Source organism: Somniosus microcephalus, chromosome 2, assembly GCF_052327205.1.
Source record: "Somniosus microcephalus isolate GS21.2 chromosome 2, FLI_Smic_1.0, whole genome shotgun sequence".
NCBI lineage: Eukaryota > Metazoa > Chordata > Chondrichthyes > Squaliformes > Somniosidae > Somniosus > Somniosus microcephalus.
The window spans coordinates 112,076,430-112,094,031 of NC_140988.1; the positions used below are offsets into that span (position 1 = coordinate 112,076,430).

Consider the following 17,602-nt stretch of genomic DNA (forward strand, 5'->3'; position numbering starts at 1 on the left):
AATGTCCCACCCAGCTGGACAATGGAGGAGAGGCATTGGAGGAGAATGATGTAGTCTCAAAGGCTGCAGACAGGTGTTGTGAAGGATGAGGAGGAATAGTTTACCAAAGTCACAGTCACATAAGGTGTCATTTATGACTTTGATCAGGGCCATTTCAGTGCTGCAGCAGGGGTGGAAACCTGATTGGAGGAGTTCAAACATGGAGTTGTAGGGATTTGGGAGGCGACAAAATATTCAAGGAGAGGAAATGGAGGTTGGAGATTGGGTGGTAGGTTGCAAGGAAAGTGGTTTTTTTTGAGGGGGGATTGATGATGGGAGATTTGAAAGAGAGTCAGTACCTGAGGTGAGGGAACCAATTACAATATTGGCTGGCATGGGGCCAGGAAGGGAAGTTGGGTGGTCGGCATTTTAGTGGGGTAGGGTCGAGAGAGTGGGAGGTGGGTCTCATGGACAAGATTGATATTTTTGGAAACTAAGGGTATCAAGGGATATGGTGATCAGGCGGAAAAGTGGAGATGAGGTAGAAGATCAGCCATGATCTTATTGAATGGCGGAGCAGGTTCGAAGGGGCGAATGGCCACTCCTGCTCCTATTTCTTATGTTCTTATGTAACTTCCATAAGTAGGCTTGCACCTCTTATGAACCAAAACTTTTTCCACTGGGCAATATTGAAAACAGTAGATTGAATCTGCATTCTCTTGATCTCGCCAATAAGTGACATCACATTTTTCAGGCTGAACTGCAAATCACTTATTACGAAAAATATGTTTTTTAATCATTCTTCAGGATTATTAACTAGGATATCATTAACTAGGATATCATTATTAAAAGTGTAAAAGTGTAACATCCCCACCGACACCTGGGAATCCCTGGCCCAAGACCGCACAAAGTGGAGGAGAAGCATCCGGGAAGGCGCCGAACGCCTCGAGTCTCTTCGCCGGGAGCAAGCGGAGGCAGCGCAAGGAACGCACATCGACCCAAGCACCGTCTGCCCCACCTGTGACAGAGACTGTAGGTCCCGCATTGGACTCATCAGTCACCGGCAAACTCATTTTTAATGTGGAAGCAAGTCATCCTCGGTTCCGAGGGCCTGCCTAAGAAGATTCTGACGAAGGGTCATCGACCCAAACGTTAACTCTGTTTCTCTCTCCACAGATGCTGCCTGACCTGCTGAGTATTTCCAGCATTTTCTGTTTTTATATCATTAACTAGGGTTGGGTAATAAATGGCGGCCTTGTCAGCGACGCCCACATCCCAAGAATGAATGAAAACTCCTTGCGGTTCCCTGGTTTTGACAACTGGATATGAAGCGATCGCTCTGCTCCGCGATTAATCGGCCTAACGATCTGTGCCTCACTCTCCACTACTCTCTCCTCCCTTCGCTCGACCTCCGAACTCGGAAACCGAACCCGCTTGGGCGAGAAGGCGAGCTCGGATTGGCCGGCGGGAGCGGTTGACGTCAGTGCGCTGGCAACGTGCGGGAGCGATGGCCATGGCGAGCTGGGGCGGCCGAGTGCTGCGGGCCGGCGGCCGGCTTCTGCTGACAGGCGCGGGCCCACCGGGCTGGAGCGGCACCGGCTCCGCCAGCCGCAGGTAGGTTGGTGAGGCCCGAGGCCTGCTGGAGGTGATGAGTTGGGCCCGGGCCTGCTTTGGGCCTGGAGACCCGGTCACATTCCCCGCCGATCGAGCCCTGCGATTGTTTCCGTGCGGCCGGTTCACCCCCCACCGCCCGTCAGCTCTAGGTAATCCGGAGCGCCGCGACTTGTCGTCCCGCCCACACTGACTCCTGGAGCCCCGAGATTCTCCTCCTGACTTCCAACTCCCTCCACCGCCTCATCCCCTCGTCCTCCTCCCTCCAGATCGTCCCCTGCCCCATTTCTGGGTGTGTAGTTTCCAGTCACCCAGTTGTTCTGTGCTCCCTCCACTCCACTATCACCAGAAACCCTTGAATTCCCCATCCCCCAGCCTCTCTATCCTCCCAACACCCCGTGCCCATTCATTATCCATTCTGAAGCACTCGGTGTATATTTTTAATAATGTGTGATGAGTCCGATAGAAATATTATAAGATCTCTTTGGGCTCTGCAACAAAGATTTATTATGATTTTGGGTTCTGCTTTCTGAGTGGCTTCAATAGTTTGCCCAATACAATTGCCTAATGTTACATCAGCTCAGGAGTTCCTTCTCCGCTTTTAATGAGACTGGGCAGTGTTTTACTGTAGTGCTTTAAATCGCCTTTACTCTTAAAGTCAAACCTTTTTATGCTAAATGTTTATCATAGAATCATTTGGCCCACCGTGTCTCTGCCGGCTGAAAAAGAGCTATCCAGCCTAATCCCACTTTCCAGTGCTTGGTCAGTAGCCTTGTAGGTTACGGCACTTCAAGTGCATATCCAAGTACTTTTTTAAATGCGATGAGGGTTTCTGCCTCTACCACCCTTTCAGGCAGTGAATTCCAGACACCCACCACCCTTTGGATGAAAAAAATAACTCAACTTCCCTCTAATCCTTCTACCAGTTACTCTAAATCTATACCCTCTGGTTATTGACCTCTGCTAAGGGAATTAAGTCCTTAGTAGCCACTCTCTAGGCCCCTCAATTTTATACACCTCAATTAAATCTCCTCTTGGCCTCTTTTCCAAAGCAAACAACCCCAACCTATCCAATCTTTCCTCATAGCTAAACTTCTCCAGTCCTGGCAACATCCTCAATTCTCCTGCACCCTCTCCAGTATGATCACATCTTTCCTGTAATGTGGTGACCAGAACTGTACGTAGTATTCTAGCTGTGGCCTAACTAGTTTTTTTTTACAGTTCAAGCATAACCTCCCTGCTCTTATTCTATGCCTCGGCTAATAAAGGAAAGCATCCCGTATGCCTTAACCACCTTATCTACCTGTCTTGCTACCTTTAGGGATCTGTGGATTTGCACTCCAAGGCCCCTCTGTTCCTCAACACTTCTCAGTATCGTAACATTTATTGTGTATTCCCTTACCTTGCCTATCTTTGTCCTTTTCCATCATTATGTTAAATCTGACAATTACATTCACTACCATCAAAATGTTCTCCCACTGATACCCCTTCCACCTGCCCAGCTTCATTCCCTAAAACTAAGTCCAGAACTGCCCCCTCTCTTGTTGGGCTTGCTGTGTACTGACTAACAAAGTTCTCCTGAATACATATTTTAAGAATTCCGTGCCCTCTGTACCTTTTACACCGATTGTATCCCAGTTAATATTAGGGTAGTTGAAATTCCCAACCCTTCCTGCCCTATTGTTTTTGCACTTCTCAGAAATGTGTCTACATATTTGCCCTTCTATCTCCCTCTGACTATTTGGGGGTCTATAGTCCACTCCCAGCAGTCTGATTGCCCCTTGTTCTTCAGTTCAACACGTAGGGCCTCATTTGATGGTCCTTCTAACGTATTCCTCCTCACAGCTGTAATTGTTTCTTTAACCAATATTATGACCACCCCTTCCTTTTTTATTCCCTCTATCTCATCTGAAAACCCTGTAACTAGGAATGTTGAGCTGCCATTCTTGCCCTACTTTAAGCCATGTTTCAGTAATAGACATGATATACTTCCATGTTTCTATCTATGCCCTCAGCTGGATCTGCCTTATTCACTAGACTCCTTGCATTGAAGTATATACAATTAAGTGCTGCCAAACCCCCCTCGTTTATTTTCTAGCCTTCCAAACTCGCTTACTAATTTTCTGCCTTCCATTTCCAGCTTTGCTTCTCTCTCTCCTCAATCTACGCTCCAGTTCCTACTCCCCTGCCAAGCTAGTTTTAAACCCCCCTCAACAACACTAGCAACCCTCCTCCCGTGAGAATATTGGTCCGAGCCCTGTTGAGGTGCAACCCGTCTGGCTTGTACGGATCCCACCTTCCCCAGAACTGGTCCCAATGCGTGAGGAATCTAAAGCCCTCCCTCCGGTCCCATCTCTCCAGCCACGCATTCGCTCCTATTTCTGTACTTGCTTGCGCGTGGCACCGGGAGTAATCTGGAGATTACTACCTTTTTGAGGTCCTGCTTATTAATCTCTTTCCAGCTTCCTAAAATCTGCCTGCAGGACTTCATCCTGCTTTCTGCCTATGTCATTGGTACTGATATAGACCATGACTTCTGACTGCTCCCCCTCCCTCCCCCTCAAAATGTCATATAAAATTGATGGGCAGGAAAAGACCAGCTGGTCCATCAAGCCTGCCCACACCATGATGGCATGACCATCATGGCTAAACACTTCTTCCCACCCATCCTTGTGTCCCCTCATCCTTCCCAGTCTGTTAAACTGGAATAATCTATTAGTTATTCTATTGCAGAAAATATCATTGTGTTGCTTGTGTGTGATCTCACTTTGACAAATAATGGATTGCTTTGCTCCCAGGCAGTACAACAGTGGCTTTTTAAAGTTACATTTAAGTTTTGGCTATCCTGTGTAGTACTGGTTCAGTATGGCTCAGGCTATTCCTATATTGGGAACGAACATAGGAACAGGCGTAAGCCATTCAGCCCCTCGAGCCTGTTTTGCCATTCAGTTAGATCATGGATGATCTGTATCTTAACTCCATTTACCTGCCTTGGTTCCATATCCCTTAATACCCTCGCCTAACAAAAATCTTACCAATCTCGGTTTTGAAATTTTCAGTTGACTTGGCCTCAACAGATTTTTGAGGGCGAGTGTTCCAGATTTCCACTGCTCTGTGAAGAAGTGTTTCCTGGCATCATGCCGAATGGCCAAGCTCTAATTTTAAGGTTATGCCCCCTTGTTCTGGATCTCCCACCAGAGGAAATAGTTTCTATTTACCCAATAAAATCCTTTAATCATCTTAAACACCTCAATTAGATCACCCCTTAATCTTCTATACTCAAGGGAATACAAGCCTAGTCTATCCAACCTGTCTTCATAATTTAACCCTTTTAGCCCCGGTACCATTCTGGTGAATCTGCGCTGCACCCCCTCCAAGGCCAATGTATCCTTCCTGAGGTTCGGTGCCCAGAACTGACTGCTGTACTCCAGAGGCAGTCTAACCAGAGCTTTATACAACTGTAGCATAACTTCTGTTTATATTTCACCCCCTTGAGATGAAGGCTAACATTCCGTATTGTAAAATTTCAAGCAGTCCCATCCCTCCTCCCTTCACAGCTGTCAAAGTCAGCTTCAACTCTGTACAGGATGGCACAGTTCTAGTTTGATTTCTGGCTTGCTTGAGTCAATCTCAGTCAGGGTGATGGTGGGAACACTTTAATTGACATCAGTAACTAGGGATAAGAAAGATCAACCAGGGCTTCTGCTCCCAATTACTATTGACTGACCCTTGCTGGAAGTACATTGATCCAAATGTTGTGTGAGAATGTGATTGATTGGACCTGACTAACTCAGCAACACTCACTTTCCAGGCTGGAGCATGAAAAGCTGACATTTGGGTGAAGTACTGCACAGCAGCCCCCGTGGAAAGCATGAATCAAAGCCTTTACGTGATAATGGCTCAGATGACAAAACTGGAATGGAAAAATTGAATAAAATTTCAAATACTAAAATAACATTTCAAAGTCAAAAATAAACACATTATGATCAGAATGATTGAATTTCCTATTAATTTAATCCAATTAATTACTGCTAGTTGATCGAGTAACTCTTCAATTCTACACGGTTCAAGTCATTTACTGGAGTGTAGTTACAATTCTTAACCATAAGTGTTCAATGTGTTGTAGAGTAAAACAAACAATTTTGATTAGACCGCATATGTGATTCATAAATATTGTTAGTTATGCTTGTTCTAATTTTGAAGTGTTTCTTTAAAAAAACAGTAATGTGAATTTAATGCGTTCCTTAGGTTTCTCTGTACAGCTACTCGCCAGAAAAACACTGGACAAAGCTATGAAGATGACCAAAGCCAGCCCCAGAATGGAGACAAAGGAGAGCCCAGCTCAACAGAGAAAACACTAATGGAGGAAAAGACCAAGCTGGAGGAGCAACTAAAGGACCTTACAGTAAGTGTAAAAGAACTAAACTTTACATTGATCCTGGTTGTGAAGGTAATAAGTCAGAGGATGTGCTGTTTTATAAGGATAGTAATATTTCTACCATGCAAAACAGAATGGCCCAAATTTCCTTGTTCATCTTGACCTAAAGACACTGTATTCTCGGTGGAATTTAGAGTGGGACCTGGTTATGCCGGGTCTCGCATTCTCTCCTCCCCATGTCTCCCTGCCCCCACCTGCCCATGAACATGTGGGCACATGCAAATGTTGAAATTATTCTGACATCATTCCTACCCCTGCGCTTTAACAACGCTTGGGCTCAAGCTTGGTTCCAGTTTTGCTAAGCTTGTTTGAGACGGGTAAAATGATTGAGATTCCCTACTGCAATCAACAGGAAATGCACAGATTAGTCTTTTTAAATCATCTTTGAGCACACTTGTGCTGGGGCCGAGCCCTGCTGCCAATTCATTGAGGCGAACGCCTTAGCTGTGCCATAGATGGCACGGGTGCCCATCAACAGTACGCAAATACTTTGAATCCCAGAATTTGGTCCATCAGAGGTGTATCGACAGTGAGCTGTAGTACCATGCCTGCTTCTGCCTCCCCAGAAAATTTGGCTCTAATGTATTCTTATAAATTGTAGGGCTGTGTTTCTTAAAGGCTGCACAGCATAATTGCCAAGTAATCACTGGCTTTGAGTTCCTTCAAAGCCTGGTTGCTGCTGAGGCTGGAGAGCAGAACCTGACCTTGTTTGTGGTTATGCCAGTTAGGAAAATTCAAACATGTTGGTATGTTATGCTCTGAGTTTCTGTGTTGATTCCAAATGGCTGTTTGTTTCTTTGTACTTTTTTTCAAGTGTAACAAAGGTATTTGCATCCGATACAGTGTAATGTCTAAAGTGTGACAGACAAGAAGTGCATGCATATGTATAAAGTTTTATATAAGGTAACTCTTTGCTGGGGTATGGTTGCACTGACACCGGCTGTACTCCAGCAACTTGACCAAGTGACTATTCTTCATATGTGAGTCTAGAAACTGAATTCCATCAGTCTATTTGATCCCTGGATCCCTAATGTGCACACATGCATTTCCAGCAGGCAATGCTGGGTAGTGTTCAAGAACAGGAAACCCTGGGCACATTTCCCTTCCCTAACCCAGGTGTGCCGATACCAATTGTAGTGCCCTTATCGTGGCTTCCATCTGCTAATTCAGCACAATGTTTGAACGTGTGACCTTTGAGGTCTTTATGGCTCAGGTAGTCATTGTCTTTACCAGCTGGGAGTTGTGTAACGGTAAATGTATAGATTAAATATAATAGAAATTAATCACGTTGATATATAAAATAGCTCCACTTTTAAATAAAAAATAAAACGGCACTGCAACTATTTGAAGTGAAAAAATTTATGTGGACACTTTTTATATTTTGTAGGACAAGTATAAACGAGCGCTAGCAGATACTGAAAACCTACGTCAAAGAAGCCAAAAACTGGTTGAAGAAGCTAAGTTATATGGTAAGAGCATCCCAACATTGGATACCAGTAATGTTGAATTTGCACACAATCCACACACTTCATTACTGTTGACTACACAGTTCTTTCACCTGCACACTGATGATATCAGAGAAGTTTGGGATGGTGCAGTCGTATCACCTGTGCTATTGGTGCGGGTACAGGAAGAGAGCTCTCTGGTGCTGCTAATTCACCAATGGGTAGGATTAACCAGCTCGTCCCTTGTTAGAACTTCTTGTGGTTGAATGTCCTTGGTTGATGTTTAACTGAGCAGCACATCAGAATGGTGTTTTCTCAAACCATGGTTGAAATTAAGTTAACAGGCTGCTTTAATAAAGATGAGTTTTTTAATTCATTGATGGGATGTGGGCGTCGCTGGCTAGGCCTGCATTTAGTGCCCATCCCTAATTGCCCTTGAGAAGATGGTGGTGAGCCGCCTTCTTGAACCGCTGCAGTCCATGTGGTGTAGGTACACCCACAATGCTGTTAGGAAGGGAGTTACAGGATTTTGGCCCAGCGACAGTGAAAGAACAGCGATACAGGTCCAAGTCAGGATGGTGTGTGGCTTGGAGGGGAACTTGTAGGTGGTGATGTTCCCATGCGTCTGCTGCCCTTGTCCTTCTAAGTGGTAGAGGTCGCGGGTTTGGAAGGTGCTGTTGAAGGAGCTTTGGCAAGTTGCTGCAGTGCATCTTGTAGATGGTACACACTGCAGTCACAGTGCGCCGGTGGTGGAGGGAGTGAATGTTGAAGGTGGATGGAGCGCCAATCAAGCGGGCTGCTTTATCCTGAATGGTGTCGAGCTTCTTGAGTGTTGTTGGAGCTGCACTCATCCAGGCAAGTGGAGAGTATTCTATCACACTCCTGACTTGTGCCTTGTAGGTGGTGGAAAGGCTTTGGGGAGTCAGGAGGTGAGACACTTGCCGCAGAATTCCCAGCCTCTGGCCTGCTCTTGTAGCCACAGTATTTATATGGCTGGTCCAGTTCAGTTTCTGATCAATGGTAACCCCCAGGATGTTGATAGTGGGGGATTCAGTGATGGTAATGCCATTGAATGTCAAGGGGAGATGGTTAGAGTCTCGCTTGTTGGAGATGGTCATTGCCTGGCACTTGTGTGGTGCGAATGTTAGTTGTAGAGCGAACTGCAACATCTTTGATTTAATGGCCTCTCGATGAGTTACCAAGTTTGAAAAATGAAGAACATTCTGACACTTTTTTTAATGCTTCAAGTAGGGGATCTTTAAAGTTATCTGAGGGTAAATTTTAGCCACCTCCATCCAGTAAGGATTTAGTTTGCGATGCAATCCACTGCGTCCTGTTTACATACAGCTGTTGTGCTATGGATAGAGCATAAATATAGACTGTTTTCTGCAATGTAATCGTGCCTTTGCAGCATTTAAGACCAAGGAAACCTTACACTTGGCTGTTCTAGATATGCCATCCTATGCCATTTAACCGTGCCTCAGTGTTTATCTGGTTTGTTCCAGCTCCAGTAATCACTTGGTTTGTGTTTTTTATTTGGTCTGTTCTAATTATAACTCATTCCTGTTTTGCTTTATTAAGACTCTTCTAACTTTTTTTGCATGGTCTGCTCTGATCTTGTACTAACTGTCATTTTTAAAAATCTCTGGTTTATTTTAATAATCTCTTTTTTTCGTTTGGAGTATTAACATTTACCTCACTTTGCTCTGTTCAGGCTCTTCCACTAATTACTTTTTTTGTATTATTTTGTCTGTTCTAGTATTAACTGTCTCATTCGTTCCCATCTTTGGTCTGTTTTAATACTAACAATTTTATCCTTCCTTCCAACACTACCTCCTTTTTTCCCCTTTTTAGTTTGTGTGCCTATGATTTCCTTCTTTCTCAGCATATTTTTTTCTTCAAACGCTAATAACTAATTGCATTATTTTTGCTTTGGTGTGTTAAAAAAATATTCAGGTTTCATTGATGTAGGTGAGATACTGCTCCACAATTACAGACATGCACACAATGGATAAGGGTAACCGTGAGTCTGCAGAGGACTTGTTCAAAAGCTGGCAAAGAAAATAAGCGTTATCTGGGTAATCATTTGGAGCAGAAACTTCTTCTGACTGAAATCAGAAGAGTAAGCAATGCTCGCCTGTTCTAACTGGGTATAAGGAGTATGATCTGGTGTTCGTAGGTGGTAAGCATAGTATGTCCTCTTCATCTGTGGCTCCCAGCAGAAGTACTTCAGCATCTCTGGATCTCCATTCATGGGTTGCTGGCTGAAATGCCGGTACGGTGGTATTCAGCATATTTCTTCTGTCTTGTGTAGTGATGATTTTAGGCTATTTCAATATCTGTAGAGAAGTGAAAAGACTATAGTTGGTTATGTACTTTGGGTTTTCTTCCTTCCTGGGGTGGGGGGAGGAGGCAAGCCTTGACTCCACCTGGTAACTATCCAGGTGGCATACTTGAAATCAAGACTTGCTGTGTGTGGAATTGCAGAAGCAGCCCATGCCCCATTGCTCTGTGGTGCAATCTTCCAGCATTCTTGAGAGTGGCCATTGAGCACAACACTGCTTAGGGTTGTCCTGGACAAAATAATTAGCTGAAAATATTGCAATGTATTTACCTTCTGGTAGTGATCGTTCTAGTCTTCACTGGAGTCCAAATGTTTCAGGTGTTATGTCTCCGACTCCACGATATTAAATTTGACAGTAAGCTGCACTTAGTGCTCTACATTTAGTAAGGACTACAATAGCTGAGTCAGAAGGTCATGTCTAGGTTCTTCGCCAGAGATTACTTTTAATCTGGGTCAAATTTGTTAACTTTTTTTATAATGACCCTTCCAACCTACTTCAAAGAATTATTTTTTCCTAAAAAGATTAGCTAACCTTAATCCACAGAGAAGAATTCAGGTGCAGTGAATTTACTGCTATATTTTGGGGAAAGCTGTATATTTCAAATTGTGCAGCTGTAATTTTTTACATTTATTTTTTCATTCCCGGGATATGGGTGTTGCTGGCAAGGCCAGCATTTATTACTCATCCCTAGTTGCACTCGAGAAGGTGCTGGTGAGCCGCCACCATGATCGCTGCAGTCCGTGTGGTGAAAGTACTCCCACAGTGCTGTTAGGTGGGGAGTTCCAGGATTTTGGCCCAGCGACGATGAAGGAATAGTGATATATTTTCAAGTCAGGATGGTTGGTGACTTAGAGGTGATGGTGTTCCCATGCATCTGCTACCCATGTCCTTCTAAGTGGTAGAGGTCATGGGTTTGGGAGGTGCTGTCAAAGAAGCCTTGGCGAGTTGCTGCAGTGCATCTTGTAGATGGTACACACTGCAGCCATGGTGCGCCGGTGGGGGAGGGAGTGAATGTTTAAGGTGGTGGATGGGGTGCCAATCAAGGTTGACTGCTTTGTCCTGGATGGTGTTGAGCTTCTTGCAATTACTAAAATCCCATTCTACATTGTGTGGTTAGAAAGATTTTAACCAATCTCAATTTTGCTTCAGTCCAGTATTGTTCTAGTATTTTGTTGCTTGGTGACTGTGTTTGACTGATAAAGGCTGAAACAGGTGTGACAAGAAATTTGTCTGACTGAAAGGGAGTGATAGTTCCCTCCCAGTACTGAGGCCATTTCCTCAGGTTTCTTTGACTCTTTACAATACTATAACATTTTCAAAGCACATACATGATTCTGGGCTATCGCCCATCCATTCAGCAGTTTCTCTTGTAACCAGTTTATAAAGGGGAGAGGGATAAACCAGAAAACTGGAGGCTAGTTAGCCTAACATTGATGGTGGTGAAGTTACTGGAAACCGCTCCGGGACAAAACAAAACTTGCATTTGGAATGCATGGGTTAACAAAGGAAAGCCAATACAATTTGTCTTTAACAAATCTATATCTGACTAACTTGATTTGAATTCTTTGATGAGGTACTAGAGAAGGTTGATCAAGGTAGTGCAGTAGATGTTGTGTATACAGGAAACTTTGGTTTATCCGGAGGTTGTATGTCCGGAATACTCGATCTAATGGCAAAAATCAGGAGCCGTTTTCTGTAAGTTTTTTTTTTAGATCTCGTTCGTTTTTTTTCTCCCAGTCAGCCACTGCAAGGTCTGTAGCTATAGCAACAGCTTCAGCTACAGACGCTTGCAGCTGCAGCCGACTCTTTAGAAGCTGTTGCTAAGCAACAGTGTTTGTTGTCAGATACGGAGATGAAAACCTCCGTCCGTATGCTTCAACATTAACTTTGTATGTCCGGCAGTTTTGATAGATCGGCAACACGCCGGTCCCGTCAGTGCTGGATATCACAAAGTTTCCTGTATATGGACATTCGACAAACTGCCACACAGGGGGCTTGTTAAGAAGGAAGCCCATGAAATTAAGGAGAAGGTGGCGGTATGGATGTGGAATTGGCTCAGTGACGGGAAGCAGAGGGTGGTGGTGGTGGATGGATGTTTTACAGACTGGGAGGTGGTTTGCAGTGGTGTTCCCCAAGGGTCAGTTTTGCGTCCATTAATCTTTTCAATTTTTATAAATGACCTAGACTCGGGTGCAGGGAGCAGCATTATAAAGTTTGCAGATGATATGAAACTTGGCAATGTAGTAGATAGTGATGAGAATAGTTGTAGACTTCAGGAAGACCTAGATGGGATGGTTAAATGGGCAGAAGTATAGCAGATGGCGTTCAATGTGGATAAGTGTGAAGTGGTTCACTTTGGTAGGGCTAATATGGAAAGACAGTATTCTATAAATGGCACGATTCTGAGAAGTGCAGAGAGACCTAGGTGTCCATATACACAAATCCTTAAAGGTGGCATGGCAAGTTGATGAGGTGGTTAAAAAAGCATATGGGTTACTTGGGCTTATAAATAGAGGAATATAAAAGCAAAGAGATCATGCTTGAACTTTATAAATTACTGGTTAGACCTCAGCTGGAGTATTGTGGACAATTCTGGGCACCACACTTCAGGAAAGATGTAAAGGCCTTAGAAAGGGTACAGAGGAGGTTTACCAGCATGTTACCAGGGATGAGGAACTTAGTTATGAGGAGAAGTTGGAAAAGTTAGGACTGTTCCCCTTGGAACAGAGAAGGTTAAGAGGTGACCTAATAGAGGTTTTCAAGACGATGAGAGGTTTTGATGGAACATTTAGAGAAAAACATGCCCTCTGGCAAGTGAGTCAATAACCAGAGGTCATAGATTTAAAATCATTGGCAAAAAATCTAGAGGGGAGATGAGAATTTGTTTTACCGGTGTCGGGATTTAGAATGCTCTATCTGACGAGGTGGTGGAAGCTGATTCCATAAATAATTTTAAAAGGGAATTGGCCAGGTATTTGAGGATTACGGACAAAGTGCAGATGTGGCACTAAGCATGACTGCTCTTTGAGAGAGCCAGCACAGGCACGACGGGCTGAATCATCTACCGTGCTGTAAATAGTAGCAATTTGATTTAATCCACAACAGCACATACTGCAATGTTATAAGGACATTTTATTTGAGTTAGGCTAAGAGAAACAGGAGGTTCTCTTTTTTTTACTGCCACTGAGTGTTTGAATTTTGTATACCTGGCTAGTCTGCTCTTGGTCCTGCTCCCTTATTGACAGTCAGAAGTTCTTTTAAAAACAAGTCATTTTAAAGTTACTTTTTAAAGCATATTTTTTTCTACAACCAGGCAATTTGACGCTTGGCAATAGCTATTAATCTTAAAGCAGAAGTCTCAACATTTTTATCTCTTTTCTGCATATGTTTTGTTTCCTGGTTTTGGGGTGAACTTTTGTTCTCGATCAAGCTGATGGGGATCAGAATTGGGGATTCAGCACTGTTCCATTTAATTTGCCCACGCACAATATTAAGCACTGCTTGCCTGAAAGATGTTACTTTTTAACCTCAAAAGGATATTCCCTACTGTACCTGTCTGAATGTTTTTCCTATTGCCTGTACCAGCCTTCCGTGGTGCTTTTCTCAGGTGAGATCGGCTATTACTAACAATTTATTGTGGAAACTTTAGTCTATGCTAACTTTTGTTCTGAATCGAGGGGTGGGGGAAACAGTAAATGGCTTAGGAATGTCTTAACATTTAATCTTGAGATGCTTTTATTTCACCTGGATGCCATTAGTCCTTCTGGATTGAATTTTTTTTATTGATGGAAACAAGTCTATTTTGCAAAGGTTAGCTAATGCAATGATATGTTTTTTACATTATGCTTAAATTAGCTATTGCTGTAAATTAGAATAAAGGCTAATTTCAATTATAAAAAATGTAGTCATGATGCTTCTTAAAGTAGATTGACATTAGCCTATCTATAAGTTGGTTAAATTCATAGAAGTAATTGCACTGTGCTGATTGAGTTGTATTGAGCAATTATGAAATGTGTCAAGAGAATAAAGATTTTTTTAAAAAGCAGAAACATTGGTATATTTGTCAGGTAAAATGGCAAAAAGTCACAGTGGAGAAGAAATAACCTAGTGGAACTCTGATGGTATAGATACCAGCACCTTGAGTGAAGCTAGAATGTTACCATTGCTATAGGCAAAGCAAAGTAATCTAGGATTTGCTTTCACAGTTCCCTTTCTAGTGTTTTTAATGTTTCCCTCTCTATTGCTTTCTTTTGTGCATTTTATTTACACTGGAATCCCATCAGATTTTTTGACTCTCATTTTTCCCTTTAAGGTATTCAGGGTTTCTGCAAGGACCTGTTGGAGGTAGCAGATGTTCTTGAGAAAGCAACGGAGAGCGTGCCCAAAGAGGAGATCACAGAACAGAACCCCCATTTGAAGAGTCTTTACGAGGGTCTCATCATGACCGATGGGCAACTTCAGAAAGTGTTTTCCAAGTATGGCCTTGTCAAATTGAATCCCATTGGAGCCAAATTTGATCCCTATGAGCACGAAGCTCTTTTCCACACTCCCGTGGAAGGGAAGGAGCCAGGCTCTGTGGCGCTGGTGACCAAGATAGGGTACAAGCTTCATGGACGCACCCTACGGCCAGCATTAGTTGGTGTTGTCAAAGGAGCAGATTGACGGTGCTCAGGACTGACTAATGCAGTATAGTTCAAGAAAGACCATACAGTTCATGTTCTTTGGCTAATGGATCTTTTGTTTTGGTGTTTATGAAGTATTGAAGATAATCCTGATTTTTTACAACAAATAAGGGTCTGCAGGTTTGAAAGGTACTTCACTATTAAAAGTGAAAGTGTGCTGACTTCATTAAAATGAGCTAATCTTTCTGTTGGTCACCAATAAATATTCAGATCTTTTAATAGCCTCCCATAGAGTTTACTGTTGACTCTTTTTCAGGTTCAAAATGTTGGGCGGTGCAGCTTGCATTTGGTTCCAGTTCTAGTCTGATTTTTGTGATTGTGTAGTTGTCTTTTGGCACAATGCCTCATTGCTCTTTTCCCTGTTAATCCCAACCAGACCACCTATTATTGTAACCGCTAAGTTGGTCTTCATGTCATAACAGAAAGAAAAGTCCGTTATTCAAAGTATCCACTTGCATGGTCTTATTGTGCATAAATAATCAATAACTGTCCACTTTGTGGCCTGTTTAGTATTTTACACTTGATCTTTAAAATTGTGAATTGTACACTGTACAAAATTGATTTTAATTTTAGTTTAAACTTTACTGTTGGAAAACTAATCAGGTTATGAAATATTCCATTTAATATTCGAGTGTTGTATGTTCTGAGAATTGGTATAGGTGCCATTCTTTTCTGTTGCAATGTCACTAGTAGTACAACAACAGGAACATGTTAAATGGAAATATTCCCTGTACATTCTGTGGATTACAAGGAACGATTGTATAAATGAACAGATTTTTTTTTCTCCTCACTTGTGGGAACACTAAAAGCTAACTACTTCAATTGCTAAAGATACCACAATATTTTAAAAATAAATTTGATCCAATTTGAACTAATGGTTTGAATCTATTCTAAATTATGTCGATAAAACTAGTATTGTAAATTTTAATTATTGACTTAAAATAAAGGAATATCATATGGTCATGGGTGGGGGTGGGGTGGTTGGGGTTCTTTCATGTTTTTCATAGCATTTTTTAAGTAAAAAAAACAAGCACATTAGCTATTACAATAGAAGACAAATAGTTTTCCTGTCAAATTTATAATTTGAAACCTCCAAATCTAATTAATCTTAACGGACTTAGAATTAATTGAATATTTTTGCCCTTATTGTTAGACTTCAGGAGAAGTTAGTCTAGTTGGCCTGTAGATGGAGTTGCTTAGTTGGACTGTTGCCTAGTGCACCACTTGTAAGTTGCAATAAAAAGAAAAATACTCCAAATACTGGAATCAAACAAAATCAGAATATTGGATTCAGAGCAGATCAGTCAGCATCTGTGAAGAGTATAGACAAGTTAGCATTTTGAAGAAGGGTCTGTGTCTGAAGATCTACTTAGCTTCTTTCCACAGATGATGACTGACGTGCTGTGTGTTCCAAGCACTTGTAAGTTGCATCCACCTCTTAAATTATTTCAGCGACTGCAAATTTCCATGGAGACATTAGTTCTCTCACTGCAGCGTAATATGTTGCAAGATTGGAGAACTGAGATCAGACATACAAAGTGCTGATTCAAACATCACTACTTGCATTTCCTTGAAACAAACAGGAAATGTTGAAAATGCTCAGCAGATTAGGCAGCATCTGTGAATGGAGTAATGTAGGGTTAACATTTCAAGTCGATGACCTTGTGTCAGTATTTCAGCATCTGCAGTATTTTGCTTTTAAACCATTTAGTACAATTTGACCTGTAAGTAGTAAATTCATTTTTTTTAAACTGAGTAGTGTAATGTCATTTTAAGGGAATAGTAATTATTGGCTAAGGTACTTCCAGTAATGAAAGCATGAATATCATTATATTGATTATTACATTTGTAATACTAAACATGTAGTTGAGGTTTTTTAACATAACTGACAAATTTAAGCAGGTGGAACAGACTGGCAGATAACCCTGCCTTGTTCCCTTCTCTGCAGCAAGTCCAACAAAGCTGGGTAGGCAAAGAAAAATAGGAGGCCCTCTTTTTTTTTAAAAAAAACCTTAATTGCATGAAAACTACATTCATAAATTATGAATTTGTAACTAAATGTATGGAAAAAAATTATTGAAATATGCACTGAATATGTTCTGCATCTAACTATGGGTTAGTTTAAAAGGGTCTACTATCATTTCAGTTGGATATGATAGTATAAAAAATCTTTTTTGATGAGCCAGTGCAATTGGTGAAGTACTCCGCTGTACAAAATATAAGGGTCCTAGATTTGAACAGCAGCCTGTGCTGAGTCTGAAAGTTAACAGTAGGGGTGCTACAATTGATCTTGGCATTCCTGAGGGGGAAGGAACCAAGGCTTCCAATCTGGAAAGTACACAGGGCCAATTTTAACTACCGGCATGAGTCCTGTGGCCTGGGCCTCATTTACATTCCACCAGTGCGCTACAGCGCCCTGCTGCAGCTCGCTGTTTCTGGGAGGGCGAGAAATCAACCAGTCCCCACAGTGAGCCGGCTGACAGTTGGGTGGGAGGGTGTTTGTGGGCCCAGCAGGAACACCACTGTTCCTCCTGGCCCCCCCAAAAACAAATTGGACATTTCCTGGGCCCTTTTGTGAGCGGCCTCTAGTAGTCATAGGGCCCCGATTTGCATATTACAAGTAGCCCTCTGCCTGAAACAGGTGGGTATTTCTGCCCTCCCATGTCGAGACCCTGCCCAAGATGGTGGTGCCCTGAGCAGCAGCATAAATAGGTGGATGGAGTTAAAATTGGCCCTCGTGGATGCGATTGGGCTAAACTGTGATGTTCCCCCATCGTGCAATAGTCTCCATTCACTGTCTATACTCGCCCATGAATATTGGCCATTTGGTTGAGCTAACAGAACTGCCAACACTCATAGAACTGTACCCCATCATGATGTATTACCTTCAGGGGAAGAGAAGGGGGAAAAAATAAAAATTCACCTTAAAGTAATATGGAGCTGGATTTTCTTGTGAAGTATCACCTGTCTTAATGTAAAATGGAGTCATGCCTACTGTCACTAGTCTAATATAGCACCAAAATTATCCTAAAAACGCACCAGTCCCCTTTGATGCCCACTGCTACATTTAAATAGGGTCGTGTGGTTGTGGCTAACCTCTCC

At 42.6% G+C, this 17,602-nt stretch overlaps 1 protein-coding gene across 1 annotated transcript; it reads left to right on the forward strand.

Moving 5' to 3' along the window:
• The first annotated feature begins 1,216 nt into the window (after positions 1–1,216).
• Positions 1,217–15,371, forward strand: grpel1 (GrpE-like 1, mitochondrial). The gene is made up of 4 exons (XM_085961942.1): positions 1,217–1,593; positions 5,839–5,995; positions 7,416–7,497; positions 14,131–15,371. The coding sequence occupies exons 1-4, from the start codon at positions 1,487–1,489 to the stop codon at positions 14,478–14,480; spliced, it is 696 nt and encodes a 231-aa protein (XP_085818068.1). The 5' UTR covers positions 1,217–1,486; the 3' UTR covers positions 14,481–15,371.
• Positions 15,372–17,602: the final 2,231 nt, after the last annotated feature.